At 37.9% G+C, this 18,829-nt stretch overlaps 1 protein-coding gene across 1 annotated transcript in view; it reads left to right on the top strand.

The window, feature by feature from the left end:
• Position 1: 1 nt before the first annotated feature.
• The window catches only part of ACSS3 (acyl-CoA synthetase short-chain family member 3), a gene marked incomplete at its 5' end in the record, with an annotated part of 74,183 nt that continues 55,355 nt past the window's right edge, over positions 2–18,829 (top strand). Inside the window, 5 exons of the mRNA XM_008641131.2 lie at positions 2–210; positions 7,970–8,114; positions 13,140–13,328; positions 18,192–18,326; positions 18,631–18,771. Of these exons, the coding sequence (XP_008639353.2) occupies positions 2–210; positions 7,970–8,114; positions 13,140–13,328; positions 18,192–18,326; positions 18,631–18,771 (819 nt within the window). The remainder of the gene's footprint in view (positions 211–7,969; positions 8,115–13,139; positions 13,329–18,191; positions 18,327–18,630; positions 18,772–18,829) is intronic.

The raw sequence follows: 18,829 nt of genomic DNA, 5'->3' as shown, positions 1-18,829 counted from the left end.
GGTCCCGCTCCCGGCCCGGGCCGCCTCTGCCCCCCGCCCGCCGCTCGCCGGCCGCGCCGCTTCTTCCCGGGCGGTGGGCAAGTACGAGGAAGTTTTTCGGTCCTGCCTGGCGGAGCCCGAGAAGGTCTGGGGAGAAGTCGCCGAGCAGATCCAGTGGTACAAGCCCTGGGTCCGGACCCTGGAGAGGGGCAGCCTGGGGAGCACCTCATGGTGAGTGCCCGAGTGCCCCCGGTGCGGTTCGGAGGCCGGGCACGGCCGGGGCGGCACAGCTCGGCTGTAGCGGGGGGGGAGGGCTGCCTGCACAGGGGGCTGCGGGTGTGCTGGGCTTGGGGTCACGTGCTCACCACAGAACTATCCCAGCATCTTTCTGGGATTGTCGGTCTACCATCGCTGATGGAGGAGACGACTGCGGAGATCGAAGGAGTTAAATGATTACACTTGGTTAAACATAATCATTAAGTTAAGCAGCCTGGGCGAGGGCGTGTTAGCGTGCGCTCTGGCAAGCGTGACATGTGCGTGTGTGAGTCCATGTGCGGCTCGATGATGTAGATGAATGCTCCTGATGCTCCCCTGTCCAACCCCTTTTGGGTCTGAATTGGCAACAAGTTGCCGTGAACATCGAAACCCGGCTTCAGGTGCCAGAGGAGGCAGGTGTATGAAAACACAGGTGTATAAAAACGGTGGCTTTCGGGATTGGTTAATCTCAGATACTGTCTAAGTAGGCCATCGTTTAGATGTTGTGGTTAAGGAAATGTTTGGCAAAGGCATTGGCATTGTAATATATATCTTCATCAGTGAATGGTGAACTACTCTAAGACAGAATATGATATCCTTATTATAAATTGCTGGATAGTATTTTCAATACTTTCTCAAAGGTAGTTTACTGTTAAAATTCTGTATTTACCATTTTGCCTCTTTTTCAGCAAGTTTACATCATGCTTTTTGATATTTTTTCTAGAAAAGCTGATGCAGAGTATAAAAGACACTGTAGGATAGGGGTCATCTTTCTTTGGTACATCAATGTTCTTTGCCCTTTTTGTATTTTTTTGGTTTGTTTTTGATTAAAATGCTAATAATTCTAAATATATAATTTAAAATATTAATCATTTTCAAATCTGTACAAATTAAGAGATACAGAACCGGAGGAGTGGAGCTTGGTTTCTTACTGGTGTCTGATATCATTGCTTGACATGTCTAGTAGTGAAAATTTATATGTCTTAAGCTAAATTATAAGCAACACCCAGCCGTGGTGGCCTGTGTAACAGTCAGAAGTTCTAAAATGGTTAGATAGGGTCCTTGAGGCTTTGATCTCGAGGTCATGGCACTTTTCAGAAAGTCCAGGTAGGATTACCCAGATAATTAGGGTCTAGACAAGAGACTAGAGAACAAGTCCTATGAGGAACAACTGAGGGAGCTGGGGTTGTTATTTAGCGTGGAAAAAAGGACGCTCGGGGGAGACGTTATTGCTCTCTGTAACTACCTAAAAGGAGGTTGTAGCCATGTGGGGGTTGGCCTCTTCTCCCAAGTAACAAGTCATAGGACCTTAAGAGGGAATGGCCTCAAGTTGCACCAGAGGAGGTTTAGATATTAGAAATATTGGATATTCGGAATATTGCATATCAGGAAAAACTTTCTCACTGAAAAGGTTGTTAAACATTAGAACAGGCTGCCCTGGGAAGTGAAGGAATTGCCATCCCTGGAGGTATTTAAAAGATGTGTAGATGTGGCACTTAGGGACAACATGTAGTGGTGGACTTGGCAGTGCTGGGTTTAATGGTTGGACTTGATGATCTTAAGGTCTTTTCCATCCTAATTGGTTTTGTAATTCTGTTATTAAAGACCAGTAAAGCTCATTGACTGTGGCATTCCCAAACCTAATGAAATCAGTAAAATGGTTACTTTTGAAGAACTAAGGAATGAGAATATTATACATGCAAATAAACACAGTTTTGCTATCAGATTCTGTCACACAAGTGTGGTATGATTTGCTGAGCAGGATAAGCTTGCTTCCTCAAAGTGTCATGGTTAGGTGTTTGTAAAGCATTGTGAATTCTCAGGTGGAAGTTGTTTGGCCTTTTGAGAGGGAAAATGGATATTTCATGGTCTGAAGTCAAACTTGAGTTCCAAACTCTTTTCTAGCTTCACTTTTTAACTTGCATCTTTTGTCCTTTGTGGATGCAGAAACTGAAATTATCTTTTTTTTATGCGGGCAAATAATTAAAGGGAGGGTGTATGGAAGACAGAGCCAGACTTTTTAGTGGTGTCCAGTGACAGGACCAGAGGCAATGGGCACAAACTGAAGCACAAGATTTTCCCTTTAAGTGTCCAGAAACACTTTTTTAATGTGAGGGTGACTGAGCACTGGCACAGAGCTGGTTGTGGGATCTCCATCCGTGGAGATACTAAAATGCCATCCTGACTCTAGGCTGACCTTGTAGAAGCCTAGAAGATAAGGGTGGTAATGTGTGTGTCTCAAACACCCATAGCCAGATAGCTGTGAAGCCAACCAAGGATTGTTGGTAATAACACTGTGAGAAAGAACAGGATGTGGCTGGAGAACGGGGCCATACAAAGGTAGGACAGCACTTTTCTGGGACAAATGTCCTTGTTCTAGCTCGTGGAGATAAGCACAACACAGTGCAGGGCAGGAGGAAGGTTGAGAAGTGGGCATGGATTGTAGGGGGGGATCAGGACCACCAAAGACTGCCGAAGCCCTCTTACCCATTTTCAGAAAGGTCTGGAAGAACGGACTGTGCATGATAACTAATTTGCATAGAAAGCAAGAAACTTATCTATGAAATGGTACCCCCACAAAGCCCAGGTGCTTGTGTGCCTCAGGTCTGGTGACAGCCCATCAGCTGGATCAACACTGGAGCCAGGACTGGTGATCTTATTTTCTTTCTTGTTTTCTTTCTCTCTCCCCCTCTTTATTTCATCTCTCTCTTTTACCTTTCACCCTACCTTTATCTAAAACCCACTGCCATGTGCTTATACTAGGTTATCAGGGACTAACTGACACCAATTTCCGTATAAAGTGTGTGGAATTTACTAATAATGTCATTCTTTTTGACCATGAGCATTTATGAATCCTTAGATTCTGCCCTTCCCTTAAGAGTGGGATGCCACAGACCTGCTTGAGCAGGTGCCCTCCAGAGTTCCCTTCCACCCTCAAGCCAGTCTGTGATATGGCCTTGTACAAAGATGCAAGTCGAAGACTCAACATCAGGCTGTAATTGCTTGCTTGCCAGGTACCTGTTGCTCTGAGGATAATAAAACTTTAAGCAATTCAGATTTGTGTAAACAAATGTCTCAATGTGCAACATGCAGTTTTATTTCTTTTTTTAAGTTCACTTTAAGTGTTAATAGGCTGTATATGATAGACCGTTGTACTTTAATGCCTCTGAAGTCCCAAACGGTTACCAGCAGTCAGTGTGCTCAGCAGGGCGACAGGTGGGCAAGTACTTTGAATATAAGAGAGAGAGAGAACATAGAGGAGGGTCTTTGATAGGACAGGCTGAAGAGAAAACAGACAATGGAACTCAGCTGAGAAAGAAGCCAGGTTTCCAAGCAAAACCATGGCTTGCTGGCTTAACAGGGTAAAGATGAAGTTCTGGGTCAGAGGTTTACCTTGGAAGCTGTTTATGGAGACCTGAAGAATAGTATTAAGAAGTTTATGTATGTGCTTCTTGAGTTAGAATTTGTTTCCTCTTTTGGAGACATTTTATTAGGTCAATTGAAAATACAGGGGTTTTTTTCAATATCTTTGCATTTGCTTGCAAAACCTGAGACTTGCAGAAACAGATGCTTTTCATGTATTTTCTAATGTAATTTATTTCAACTGAAGAAGTTGAAGGAGGCTGTTACTGTATTTAAAATGTAGGCATAAGGCAATTCTTCCTCTCTAAATGCTGTAAGAGCATGAAAGAAACATGCAACATGCTCCAGTGTGTTTTCTTCACTCTCTGCCATTGGAAATGCCAGAATTATGTCAGTGGAATGCAAAATGATTTCCAGAAAGTAAGTGATCAGTGTCGCCATCCCCTGACTTGTTTTTTTGAATCAGTAAGCCCAGGTACTGTTCTAAACTGCATCAGTGGCTGATACAGCGCAAAACATCTGGTTTTGCCTACATGAAAAATGATAAGAGATGAGAAACATGATTGGTCAAGAAAAGGATGATGGAATTGTTTGAAATTTTTTGGTGTAAAAGCCGAAAGGGAGACCTGGGTTTTAAAATACACAGAATTTGGCAAAGAAGTTGAAGGAAAAACTTCCTCGAGTTGGCTTTGAACAGGTCAAAACTGGAGATCTTGAAGTGCAACATGGGAAACATAGTCACCAGATGTTAGAGAGAAAAGTCTTTTTAATGCTGAAGTTAGTGAAACACTTGAACAGATTATTTTGGAATCTTGTGTAATCCCAGTTAAAAGGGTTAAAACAAGTATTTATTTAGGAGTGTGGAAACAGTTTTCCCTAATGTGTGCAGGCAGAGGGCAATTTTGCAACATATGTTTTTTCTCTGCTGCTAAGACATAAGTGCAATATATAATCCCCTTTGAATTTTAAACATGTTGCTCAGATTGCTATCCAAATATTGCTTACACTTCTAAAACTGTGACAAGATCAATTTACATAATAATAACCCAAATTATCTAATATTGTCTCACATTTTATTCAGCTTCTGTTCTCATTTCATCTAAAAAATTAAAAAAAATAAAATCTACTTGATCCCAGGGAACCTAGCTGGGAAAAGTATATGTACCCTGCATAGCATGAAAGAATTTTATCAGTATGCTTTTTTTAAAAAAAGTGGTGCAAAATAATGCAGTTTTTCCTTTTGCATATATGCCATCTTTATTCAGAGCACTCCCTTCCGTCCTCCCTTCCATCGCCATTGCATGTAGACTAAAAATTGTCTCTGAGTACAACTGTTTTGATTCTGAGGATCGCAGATAGTGTTTGAAATTAGGGGATAACTTTTGAATATTTGAGTGAAGTGAATTAAGGCATAATTATGTGTTGCCTTCTTCAATGCTGTACTTATTTCATTGCTATCAAGGAGGCTGTTGTCACATCCAAAATAATACCAAATGCAATAAAAAATATTTCCAGGCCATATATGGTAGATGTTAAGCTGTATGTATTGGGAGTCTCGTGTGGGAGTCTAACTGACTTGCTGAGGGTAAAACATGAGGATCAGCCCTCTTCTATTTCTACTTCTTAAATGTTAATATAAAGTAGTAATTTTAAAGTATGATTTAAGAGGCAAGTGCACGTGCTTGAGATTCCTGGTTATGAAACAACAAACTCTGAGAGACCTCAGGGCTGGGGTCAGATGAAAGGTGTTGAAACCCAGTCACAAAGAGCCTGCATGTCCTAAGTGACTGCTGTAAGCAGAGAGGTTCAAGGGGGTAGGTAATCAGACTCAAATTATTAAGAAGATGCCATATTTGGCCTAAGTTATCTGATGTAATGTGGATTATCAAAGGCTGCTGCTTTCATGGATGTATGGAAAAAAAAGGTGTTAGAAGGATAGGTAGGTATTGTCAGAATACCGGTTTAAAATGTTGCTGTGGTGCAAACTGTTTTGATACTATAGCCTGGTAAAAGTTCTGTGGTTTTTTGACTGGAGGAACCCTGTCATTTTTTTCCACCACAGCACCAGTGGACAGTAGACAATCATCTCAAAGAGACTGCTAGTGAACTGAATGTAGTTTCTTTGATGTGTTAGAGTTGTTACTGTGTACTCTATTTGTTTCACTCTCTCTCTGCTCCATTTGTTTTATGTTATTAAATTGTCAGCATTAGGAACACAGCATACAATAAGGTTCTTCAGACTTGGATTCAGTTGGTAGTATGTGTTGAGATAATTATCTGATTAGCAACAGATTAGCATTTTACAGTCCTGCTTATTATGGCAAGACTTTCTGGCAGTTCTTGCAAACATCCTGTGGATCCGCTTCTGATCTTTCTGCAGTCTATTGGAATATTTTCTTTCTGATTCTAGACCACTGTTTGAAATAGAAGCATCTCATTGATGTCCTTATAGCAAGGGTCCTGGTTTCAGGCTGCTTTTTCTTTTCAGCTCAAACCATACAAATCAAAGTTCCTCACAGGTGCTCATCTGTATGAGAATCGCTGGAACAGAAACTTGCTGCAGCACAGGGCAGCTCTTCAAAGCCACAGAGCTTTTATTTGTCAGCCAGAATTTGAGCATGTCCTTGGGTGACAGTAGGAAAGCCAAATTCTCGTGGTTATGGTAGGTGCATCTTCACTTTTCCGATCCTGTCAGAACCTTCTTTTCCTTCTGAACAGGGTAGCAAAGCTCTCATCACACCTTCCAGATAGTCTTGGTTTTTGACTAAACCACAGTTATATCTTTCACACACTTGTTTGTAAGTGATTGCTAAACATTCATGTTGATGTTGCCATGTGTCTTTAGAAGAACCAAAGCTCTCATGCCTGCTCATGTTTTGACCATTTTTAAGTGAATATGCATAGCCCAGTTACTGTGTTCCCTTGCTTATATCATCCTACAGTGATTTGATATAAAAATCTGAGCCTTACACAACTTTTATGACAGTAATACAGAGTTTCTCTGTATTATGTGAAACAATTCCAGGTCCTTTATTGTTCATGTGGTTTTCCTTTTAGGGAAAGGGTTTTGTAGTAGAGAATGGTTTGTGAATTTCATGGTCCCCCACTTTCTTCTTATAAATGGCATTGTAAAGGAGTTGCAGTAAGATTGCTGCATCCTAAACATCCTAACTGGTTTTAATTTCATAATTGCCTTTTTTGGACAATAAAAACTGTCCCATGGCGTCTGTATGTATGGATACAAGAGTAATATGTAAAATATCCTGATTTAGAGCACTCTTTTACTAAAGAGGAAAAGTGAAGAAGGAAATATTTTTTTTAACTAGTAGTGAGTTACTTTAGGCCATCTGTTATTTCTAGTTGCATTATAACAATATGTTATCACTGTACGGTTGTCCCCATAGAACCTTTTGGAAACTCTCAATTGTGTGTTTTCTGTGTATTGGTATTTTTGCTGCAGAGGGGTATGTACAGCTAGAAAAACAAACAAAAAGGGCATCATTTAGTGTGAGCTTTAACCTTTAGGTACTGTGTCATCTTCCAGTAAGTAGAGTTGTCTTTGTATCTGGTACCTTTTGTCTTTTTGTACTTCGAGGATTATGCTGATTATTTTCTTTTTCTGTGTAAACTGACAATAAAAGTGAAACCTATGTTTGTGAAATGTTTTTCTTTAATTGGAAGATAAGAATTTTCTGTAAATGTCTAGCTATTGAAGAGGCTATGACTCATATCACTTCACAGAAAATTTTGAGTCACTGATGTAAAACAGTGTTGTCAAATGCATTATAATCATATGATCTTATAACTGTTTAGGTCACTTTCATTTAGCTATAGATGCTTGTATGCTTAGCTGTTATTGCCAAGAGATGAATAAGACTATTTTGAGTCCTGCACCTGTTTCCTTGAAAAGGATATGTGTGCACTGTACAAAGTAGGATAATAACATATTTTTGTAATGTCCAATTATTTTATGTGAATTTATGCTTTTTCTGTGATACCATAGATACAAAAATCAGTGATTAATGCAAATTAAGTTAAACCAAGACCAAGTTTAGCAGATTCTTAGCTAAGTCAAATAAGATACAGTACTTTTTCTCTGTTTTCACTAATAGTCGTATTTAGCTTGTTGAGTCAATCATGAGGTTACAGAATAAAAAATGACTTCCTGAAGTGAGTATAATGTTTTAAGAGCTATGTTTTAATTGAATGCTCTCATTCCTTAAAAGAAAAACACAAAATGCTAAAAAAAAAAAAAAAAAAAAAAAAAAAAAAAAAAAAAAAAAAAAAAAAAAAAAAAAAAAAAAAAGAAAAAAAGAAAAGGTTGTCTTGGTTTGGAAGGCTGGCTATTACATACTTAAAACTTCTTTTTTAGGTTTGTAGGTGGAGAGCTGAATATCTGTTACAATGCTGTGGATCGTCATGTTGAGAATGGACAAGGAGACCAAATTGCCATAATTTATGACAGTCCTGTAACAAATACCAAAGAGAAAATAACATATAAGGAACTTCTGGAACAGGTATGTTTCAGAATAACCTTGTTAATGAGAAGGGGCAGTAAATATTGCATAGTACGTAGATACCAGAGAGGTAGAAATTGTCTACCTCACTAATTTACTTCTTTTGCTGTGCTCAGTATTGATTTATTAGCTTTACTACATCTGCCAAATTATACTGCATCCAATAGGTTTTGAACTTCCTCTATTTCCTCTTTTAATTTTACAGTTTAATTTTTTTTGGTTAAATTTTTAACTTGTCTGTATTTGATTTCATTTTCTTTTCCCCTAACAGATCTTATTTAAAAGATTAAGCATAGCATTAGTCAAGTCTCTTGACAGTGGCTGTGATGAGCAAAAACAGAGTTCCATAGAAATGAAATGTGTACCTTGGCCATTGCTGCACATAATTGAGTGTAAGCCCAAATGAAATTTAACTGGGGGAACTCTAAAGAAAGTTGTGTGACCTGCCCCTATGCAGGCTGGTCATGGGAGTGCCAGTGGCTTTTCTGTCTGGAAGGTCTGTGGATTTCGACTTCCCCGTTGGCCGAGGCAGCTTGCCCCTGCTGAGGTTGTGAGTATCTGGTTCTGCATCAGCCCACTCAGATTTACTCTGTGCCTCATCATGGGCTGTTGCCACCATGGGTGTTTGCAGCCTGCCCCACTGAAAGGTTCTTGGCTCTCACGGCTGTCAGCTGGAGGTTTGCCCTCATGCTGTTACCCTGTTTTAGCTGGCTTCTTTCTTCCAGTTACATGTAGCAGTTGAACTTGAGTACAAAGAAATGTTGGAGTCAGACTTGGATTCTTCCTTAATGTGTTTCAATGTGCAAGATGGATTACTTTGAATGCAACACACTCACTGTACTTAAGATATGCATGTAGTGTCTGAAGTAATGTGAACCTATGGTTTAAAATGTGAAATGAGGTTCAGAATACAGTAATTCAGTTTGTGAGGGGTTTATTCCACTGTTGCAAGAAAAGAGAAGTCATACAGCTACAAAGAAATGATAAACCTGTTATGCATTCTACCTTTTAAGGAAAATATAGAAAACATTTACTCCTTACCAGTTTTCTGTTTATTTACCAAGTTCAGAAAACAACTGGAGCTGGAACAGCTAGCTTTGGTCTTTGAAGAAGTCAGAAGACTTTGAAAGGATCCAGCTCCTTATCTAATTTTATTTATACTTATATATAATAAGTACAATTGCAATTTTATACATACAATTTTTGTGTCATTTTCCTTCAAGGCTTATGATATATACACAATATATATGCAAATATGTGTGTATATATTAAATCAATGTATATATACATTACGTATAATACTAGTTTTATTTTAATGCAGTAATACAACATTTTAATGTAAATGATCTTAAGTGAACTTGCTTGGTAGAAATTTCCTCTGAAAAGAACTGGAAAATAGCCCTTTTTTCTGCTTTTTAAGCTTGATATTATATTAAGTCTCCTAAGTTTATGTCTCTTAGGACATGGCAGATTTGTGCAAAGCGAGAAAATTTTGCTAGTTGACGTACACATCCTTTCATCTACATTTCTTCTTAAAGAGCGTTGTCAAACCAGATGGAAGAACTGGTTTAAGTTTTCTGGGGTATGTAGCAGTACTCACTCAGAAGTTCATTATAATCTTTCTGGAGGCTGAGTCCTATCTAAATACTGTATCTGAATTCTCTACAGTTTGTTCTTAATCAAAAGCAAATAAATGTGAAAGGCAATATTTGAGATTAATAGCTTGTCTGTTGGAGCTTTCTGGTCCACTCCTGTACAGTAAGTTTAATTTAGTTAATCTGTTAGCTACTGGACTCCTGATAACAAAAGTGACAAAGAGATCTGATGAAAATGGGAGGGACACAGGCTGTTGTATTTTTTTCATGGATCTTGTAGGTCTAGGAGAGTTTAGCTTGCATTGACGGATTCTGTGCTTGTGAATCCCAGTCACTGTTCAACCCAGGAAGGTTTGGAATTCCTCTTTTGAGCATTTTGAATGGGATTTCTCGTTTAGTATCTTTTAAGAGGAATTCTTTTGGTATGGACCAAAACTGTTTTTAGTAACTGCTTGGAGTTTACTCCAGAACTGAATTACTTAGAAACCTTAGCTGCTAATACAGCTGTAGTAGTTGTTTGGTTGCTGGGTAAAAGTAAACCATGCTCACTGGGTCCATGCGTTTGATAGAAGTGTAATTTATGCTCTGATCTTCAAAGCTGAAAGCCTACTTGAGTTGCTTATTATATCACTTGGTCTCAAGTGATTTTATAACTGAAGTGTCAAATAAATTATAGTGAGTGAGCAGTCTTAAGCTTGAAGAAAAATGGAGAAATAGCATGTTAGTTTTTGAGTGATAAAGTACACTACACTGTCTTAGTGTAAATCATAAATGACAACGCATTGTAACAAAGTGGAAGATTTCATGACTTTTAACTCTTTAATGAAATGTCAGTACTCACTTTACCCCCCTCTCATTTTTTTTCAGAGTGATTGTGCTTGGATGTTTCAGGGCTACAACATCAATCTGAAGAGCAATGTAAAACTGCTTTACAATGTTCCTCCATCTTCCAAATAGTTGCAGATAGAGATAGTGTTTTATTATATAGTCCAAATGTTCCCTGGTTGTCAGAAAGATGAGTGAAAGGGCACAAGGAAAATCATAGATACCCATGTATTGTACTGGATTGTTGTCTTCAGTGACATTACACTCTTTAGGGTGGGGAAGTGTAGTATAGACAAGTGATTACTGGGTTTGCACAGGTGACATGTAGTTCTTGTCTACAGTATGCTGTACACCTGCTCTGCTTTAAATACAATTTAGCTATGATAGACTTAAATAGAAATTACTTAGGTACATGCAGATCTCTTCACTGTCTCCCTCCTACACCCAGGAACCAGTTATATAGCTTGTTTACAGGCAATTGGAGTCTTCTATTACAAAATTACTAATTATGATCATTAAATAATGTTGTTTTCCTTTAGCAAGCAACCATTGCCTTTTTCATAATTATTAATAATTATTTATGAAATAATGATAATGAATAATAATAATACTTGTCCACTGTGTTTAACTATTTATTGCCCACTATCCACACTTACAGTGACTATAAAAGTACTTAGTAAATATTATTTTCATTGCCTCTGGCCTTGTTGTCAACCTTCTGCATGAGAGTCACAAGCAGGAAAGATAACTATTTGCTTTCTTGTGCCTTTGAGAGAAGGTAATGTTAGCTCTGTGTTTGCAGATTTTAATGTTTTTACACTAGGAAATATAGAAAAGTAATTTACCTTTGGAAGTAGAGTTGTTATCTTTATTTATAATTACTTTCACCAATTATACCTAGAAGTTACTGTAAATGCTGGTGGTATGGCAATAAATTCTAGCTTTGTACATGTCCAGGCTTTGGTTTTTGTTGAGTTTTGATAGTATATATCAGTTTTATATTATATTGATAGGTATTAATAAGTCTAGCATTAAAGATATTTTCTCTTGAAAATCAGTAATATTTAAGATAAGAGCTCTGTTCCATACAAACCATATAGATACCTTAGTTTGGTATAGATACCAAGTTTTCAGCTTGGTGTGGTTTGTAAGACTTTGCCTTACAAACGTGTTCTTTCTTGTGGCTGAAAATAACAGCAGGTATTTATGCAATGCTTACAGAAAATAGAACTTATGCAGTATCTGCTGATGCAAGAGTGCCTGCCTGGGGCTTCTGTGTTTCCATTTTTTTAAATCCTCGGGGAGAAGTGTAGAAATGTGCTGTTTGATTGTGGATGAGCTGTGAATTAGATGCAAAGACAGAGCAGATGCTTCTGGAGCTTCTGGATGTTACTGTCTCAGGTTACTGAAAGTCTGAACATATATTTCCACTGAAGAGAGAAACAGTGAGGTGGGAAATGCATATATAAAAGCAATATAGGAGCAGAGGTGCAGGAAATAATGTCATTAGACAGAGACGTAAAACAGTAGAAAAGAGCAGGCCTTTGGTTTGTACAGTGATCCATGATGCTTTTTCACTTGGGTAGTACATCACCTTAGCTAATTTAGTATTGGTTGTTTTTAGATGTCCTTACTGCATACAAAGCAGTTGATGTCCTCTTCAGTATATGTATCAGGATTCTAGGACTGAATGTAGTTACTCTTTAAAAAGAGAAAACTCAAATTTTTAAATAATATAAACGAAAGCGTTTCTTTCAGAAGGTGCCACATTTCCATGCCACAGCAAGCAGATTGGGACACCTGCACAGTGCTTGTCACAGGCTCCCATACTCACTGTAACCCAACTTACTATGTGCTAAATTGTCCATCCTGGCATACTAATGAAATATTCAATACTACTTTTGTGACAGAATATTGTGTACTGTCAAAGTAATAAATATTTTCTCATGGCGTTCCAGAGGCATTGCTGCTGATCAGTCTGTTGCATTTCTTGAGTTCCAGTCTTTTGCTGCTGTACATAGTCTGTCTTCAGGTTTCTGCATAGCAAAAATGAAAATCTGAAAATGAGAGCAAAAATGAATTTCTAAATCTAGATATTTCTCTGAATTTGTATTTATCTTTGGTTCAGGGTGTAAGGTTCTCAGATTCTGAGAAGTTTATGACACTGTAGTAAAGAAAATACTACTATATTTTGATTTGTGTTTCAAAGTTAGTTAGTTAGGACAGAACTTGTATTATGAAATGCCCTGTTCACATTCATTCTTAAGAGCTAAAATTGAGAAATATAAACAGTTACCTGATTAAAAGAATGAGCGGTTAGAAAATTTTCTAAACATTGCTATTGATTTTTTTTTTTTGGCTGTACTGACTACAATAGTTAGACTCCTTCCATTTTTATTTTACAAAAGAAAAATATGTTAGTTTTTTTGCAAAAAGGAAAATGGCTTAAATTTACTGAACCTCTATTATATTACATCAGCTTGCTTTATCGTACCGGCTTGTCTCTTTAAATGTCGTGCATCTGTTGACTGTGTGAAAGTTGTTTTTTTTATGGGGCAACAGAAGATCTGGAGAAACTTTAAATATGAATGTTTTGTCAGTACAGGTCTCCAAGTTAGCTGATGTCATGATCAAACATGGTGTGAAGAAAGGCGATCGTGTGGTCATCTACATGCCCATGATTCCACAGACAGTGTATTGTATGCTGGCTTGTGCAAGAATAGGAGCCATCCATAGCCTGATTTTTGGTGGATTTGCATCTAAAGAGCTTTCAGTTCGCATTGATCATGCAAAGGTAATAACCTGTTTGGAGCAACAAACACCATTGCATTAGTTACTCCTATCAGTCAATGTCAAAAACCTATTGTTTTGGTTTTTTTCTAGACAGGATAACATTTCTCTTTGTGTGGCACGCGATCTCAATTTGTTTATAATACCTATTGTTGCAATATGAACAAAGTACTACATCTGTGCTGAGGTTGATACTTGTGTAGCAGACACTGAGTGAGGAATTTTGACACCTTCTAGAAAACCAAGAGTTTAACAAACTGTTGTCTGTATAGAGTGTACTTTCTTCTCATGTTTGTCAATCTTTTTCTACAAAGCATCACCTTAATCTTGGCTTTTGGTTCAGCATTTTCACCAAGTGTATGAGGAAAATGCTGCCAACCCTAAATGATTTCATTGGTTTAATCTGATGTTTAGACATATTAGGGAGTACATTTTTTCAGCTATGTTGTGATTTAGGAATGGTATTCCCCAATCTATTGTTCTCACAGAAACCCTCCAAACCACGTGTTGCTTGCTCGATTCCCCCTTCTCCCTCCTCCTCCCTGTGGTGGGATGGAGAGGAGAATTGCAGACCTAAAAGGTACAGATCAGGCTGAGGTAAGAACAATATGCTAGAAACAGCAATGAAATAAATGAACAGTAGCAGCAACAATACTCAGAGTGTACAAGAGAGGTGAATGATTGACACGTGAGTGGTCATCATGTGGAACCAGCACTACTTCACCACACCCTCTGGAGAGGACCTATCCCTTTCCCACCCTGTGTATGGCTTGAGGTGGGATAGAATGGCCTCTGGGTCCTGGCCATGCCCCTACTGGCTATTACAAAAATTAACCCTGTCCTGGCTGGAACTAGGACAAGCTGTAATTTTACTTAATTTAATTTCTGCATGAAGCACGACAGTTGTGGAAACAGTTGCCTTAAGTGACTGTGCAGATTTCATAATTAATAGAGGTGAATGCTTTAAAGACTTGTGTTCAGCACAAGTTGAGCTTGTTTATAAAGCAGTATGAAGTCTGTGTTATTGAAAATGAAAATAGTACTTGACTGATCTTAGTACCTTATAGGCATATTAGTAGCTTGTGTATGCATCAGTTCCAAACCAGCTAACAATGGAATGGCCTATTCTTGTTTTCTACTGGTGAGCAAGGTAAAGTCTTCGTCACCTTGATCAGGCACCTGAATCATTCAGACTCTCTGTGGTAGCCGTCTTACCACTGAATCATGTTGCTTAGACATATAAATCAAAACAGGATTTTGTATAGGGTCCAAGTCTCTAGGATCTGTGGAACTTTCACTTAGATTTCTGTGTACAGAAGTGCTTTTCAGATGACTGAAGCTTCAGTTTTATAAATATCTGTAAATAGAAAGTTGAATGCATTCTCCTTCCTCTCCTTGATGCTTTAACAAAGATGTTAATAAAATGGCCAGAATGGTTTATTGGAATGATGAAAAAAGGCTAACTACAGCTCTCTAGTTTTCCCTGTCTTCTCACTTCCCCATTTTTTTAACAAGCTGTAATTAGGGAAAAATAATACAAAAGAAAAAATTTAAGCTTTAAAAATGGAGGTTGCTACAATGCAAATCATCTAGCATGTTTACTTTTAGAGTGTTTTCCAATTATTAACTAATTAATCCCAATGGTTTTTCCTCAGGGGAAGAAAGGGAGAGAGCACAATAATCATAATCCTTGCTTCATGCATTAAAATGAAAAGAGAGGAAGTTTAACTTTTCTACCCAAGGTCACATAGCAGCTCTTTTGAAGGTTTAGCTATAGAATTATTAGCTGCAGGCCATGGATTAAATTCTAATTTACATTGCCTTTTGGATTCTTTAAAAGGCAGGTCTGAGTGTTATGGATGATTTTTTGGTCCATCTGATGTATAATGAAAATGTGAGTAAAGAGGAGAGGCACATCCTCAATCTAAATTTCAAAACATGCCCCAATTTTCAACATGGCAAAGCTTTCATGATTAGTGAATTGCACACTCCTGAGGTTACGTGTAAGCACCTGTGATAGTAAAAATACTGAATAAATAAAGCAGTTGTACAATAACCTAACCTTTTTATTAGGCTTTTATGTGAATTGGTTTAGATGCTGCAGTACAAGACCTGATGTAGATAAAATTAATTAGAAAGCATTAAAGATGTGCAGTGGAAAGCTGGCTGTAAGATGCTCTTGTGGAAGAAAGATCACATTCTGTTGGAAAGTCTGAGTGAAAGAAATAAGCACTTTCTAGTGACTGAAAAGGTACACTTGGCCAGCTTACCTTAATTTATCTTGAATTTTAAATAGGTCTGGGAATGCTGCAAAGTCCTGCAGCTGGTAATTTCTACTTGTGTCAGGTGTTGGCAGTTACAGGCCATTCTGCAGTGAATCGTGATGAAGTGATACAGCATGAGAACAGGATTTTTTGTCATCTTTCCCTTCACCTGAGTCTGGGAATATATAATTTGTAATATCAAAACAGTAGGTAGGTTTATAGAATCATAGAGCAGTTGGAAGGGACCTTTAAAGGTCATCTAGTCCAACTTCCCTGCAATGAGCAGGACATCTTCAGTTAGATCAGGTTGCTCAGAGCCCTGTCAAACCTGACCTTGAATGTTCCCAGGGGTGGAGCATGTATCACCTCTCTAGGCAACCTGTGCCAGTATTTCACCACCCTCATTGCAGAAAATTTCTTCCTTATATCAAGTTTAAATCTACCCTCTTTTAGGTTAAAACCATTACCTCTTTGTCCTATTGCAGCAGGCATTGCTCATGTCCAGTTTTTCATTCACCAGTATCCCCAAGTCCTTCTTGGCAGGACTACTCTCAAGTCCTTGATTCCCCGGAATGCACTGATTTTTGGGGGGGGTTGGCCTGGTACAGGTGCAGGACCTTGCACTTGGCCCTGTTGAACCTCATTAGGTTGTCATGGGCCTACTCCTTGAGCTTGTCCATATCCTTCTGGATGGCATCCTCTCCTTCAGGAGTGTCAGCTGCATCACTCAAGGAGTATTAGAGACTATAGAAAAATTTGTAGGAGGAGTCTTTACAACAGAATAAAAGTGTTGGTTTTGTACTATTGGGCCTTGCTTTATCTCATTTCTACTTCATAATCTTGTTGTTTTTTTCAATAGCTCACTATTTCTGTCATTCCTTCTCCAGCAGACCCTTGAACTCTCCCTGGTTTTTTCTTCAAATGAGTTATATTTCCATCTAATCTTAACATGCAGGACTACATGGAACCACAGAAGAGGTGGGAAATGGATGTATGAAAGCAGTAGGGGAGGAGAGGTGCAGGGGAGATAATGTCATTAGGCAGAGAGGCAAAAGAGTAGAAAAGAGCAGTTAAAACCAGTAGTGGGCCTTTGATTTGCACAGAGTGATCCATGATGCTTCTTCACTTGGGTAGTACATCACCTTAGCTAATTTAGTATTGGTTGTTTTTAGATGTCCTTACTGCATACAAAGCAGTCGATGAGCACAGGTGGCATCATATACAAATTACTTTAAAACTAGTGGTGACAAGAGTCTTTCATCTTAACACTTGAATAGAGCTGTATCTAGTGGTGACAAGAGTCTTTTATCTTAACACTTGAATAGAGCTGTATGTCTTGTATTTATTACAAGTCTAACTTCAGTTAGAAGTTAAAAGTTAGACTAACTTCAGGGTGGCCTCCCGATAAATTTTTCAGTTTAACTGCACTGTATTGTATCATCTTTTATTAAATCAGTGCATTCCAAAACAGAAAATTATGAATGCCGAAATTTTAAAGCTTATTTGAAATCTTTATTTTGAATACACACCAGTTAGGGATTTTTCCTGAATGACAGATTTGGACAGGAAACATTTTATTATTGCACAAGAAAACAATTTAATCTGCTGAATTTAATGCAGCTTTAACTGTGGCGTTGGGGTTTATGCCTACTTAATAAGATTTATGCTAATGCTACAATTAGTAAACTAGCTTGATCAAACTGAGGGGCGTATGATAAATAAACTTCTAAAACTTCAAAACAAAGGAGATTGAAGACTCATTCTTTTCCAAATGAAATATGTTCTAACACATACTTTCTTTCGTGCTACCTTTTCTTCCCTGAAGAACTAAAAGTAAAAATACTGATCTTCAGACCTAAGTTGAAATAGCTTGTATGCAGATTTCTTGACTTAGGAAGTCTTATATCAAAACCTGTGGTTAATTTAATGACAAAGATGTGAAGTCCACATTTGGAAATATAAATTAGTCTAAAAAGCCCCAGAGCTATACAAATCTGATTTTAGTTGTTTTGCACCCTCAATCCTTCAACCATCTCTTGAAAGACTCTAGCCTTACTCCCTTCATGTGCCTTATGACTGTAGCTTATTCTCTTCATGTATTTCTAGTTTCCTGCCATCTCTTTTTTGCCTTCTTTTCCCTCCTGTGACATTTACTGCAGGGTGTGAAAAAGCCAGCAAAGTTCTACAGCTAGTATGGAAATATGAAATTGGAAGCATTAGGAAGAAAGCAAAACAGTACAGCTAACTGTTGACATCACTGCACCACTCTTCCTTAGTGGAGGAGCTAAGATGGACAGGAGTTTTTCTCTCTGTGTTTATTAATATTTGTGCAACTGATAAGAAGTTAATATTGTTGATTTCTTACCCAAATTTGTTTGAAAATAGTGAAGTGTCAGAAGTTATTAATGTTCTTCCGAACAAAAAGCAAGTGCATGGACAGTGAGATCACACAGTCTTGATTTACTGTAGAAAACTGATCTAAACCCGTTTCTAATTATGTAAAGATAAATTTTATATATTGAATTTAATGGAAGATGTTATTAGGTTACATATCTAAAATATATTGCAAATGTACATATTAACTATCTAACTTCTTTTTTTAGCCCAAACTTATTGTAACAGCAAGTTTTGGAGTAGAACCGAAAAGGAAAGTGGAATACGTATCTCTCCTGGAAGGAGCACTGGCAAGGGTACAGAGCAAACCTGATAAAGTTCTCATTTACCGCCGACCTAATTTGGTGGGTGCACAGTTGTAGTGCCTTTATGTTAACTTTCAGATAGATGCTTGTGTAATGCATGTGCCTTTACTTTTTTGCAAGTAAAATTTTACTGTACTTATTGTAGTTTGTTTTTTAATTTTAAAATTATATTTTATATATTATATTAATAAGATTTAAATACTAAATAGAACTAAAGCAGTATGAATGTACAGAAAATTGAATAGTACTATATAAAAAATTTGAATAGTACATGTTTTTTGATTGAATTACACTTATTCCATCTGGTTTTCTTTTGACAGTTTTCTTATTTTTCAATGGGCAGGGCCATGTTCCTCTTACCAAAGGTCGTGATCTTGACTGGGAAGAAGAGCTTGCAAAAGCACAGTGTTCAAAATGTGTCTCAGTTCCCTCAGACCATCCACTTTATATTCTGTATACATCTGGTACAACAGGTTTGCCCAAGGTAGAGGACTATCAGTCGTCTAAGTGCCTGCGACCCCTTGAAAATTCCCCTTGAATTT

The sequence above is a fragment of the Corvus brachyrhynchos genome, unplaced genomic scaffold (genome assembly GCF_000691975.1).
Source record: "Corvus brachyrhynchos isolate BGI_N302 unplaced genomic scaffold, ASM69197v1 scaffold9, whole genome shotgun sequence".
In the NCBI taxonomy this organism is placed as follows: Eukaryota; Metazoa; Chordata; class Aves; order Passeriformes; family Corvidae; genus Corvus; species Corvus brachyrhynchos.
Note: the sequence above shows the minus strand (reverse complement) of the source record. Positions and strands in the feature narration are given on the sequence as shown.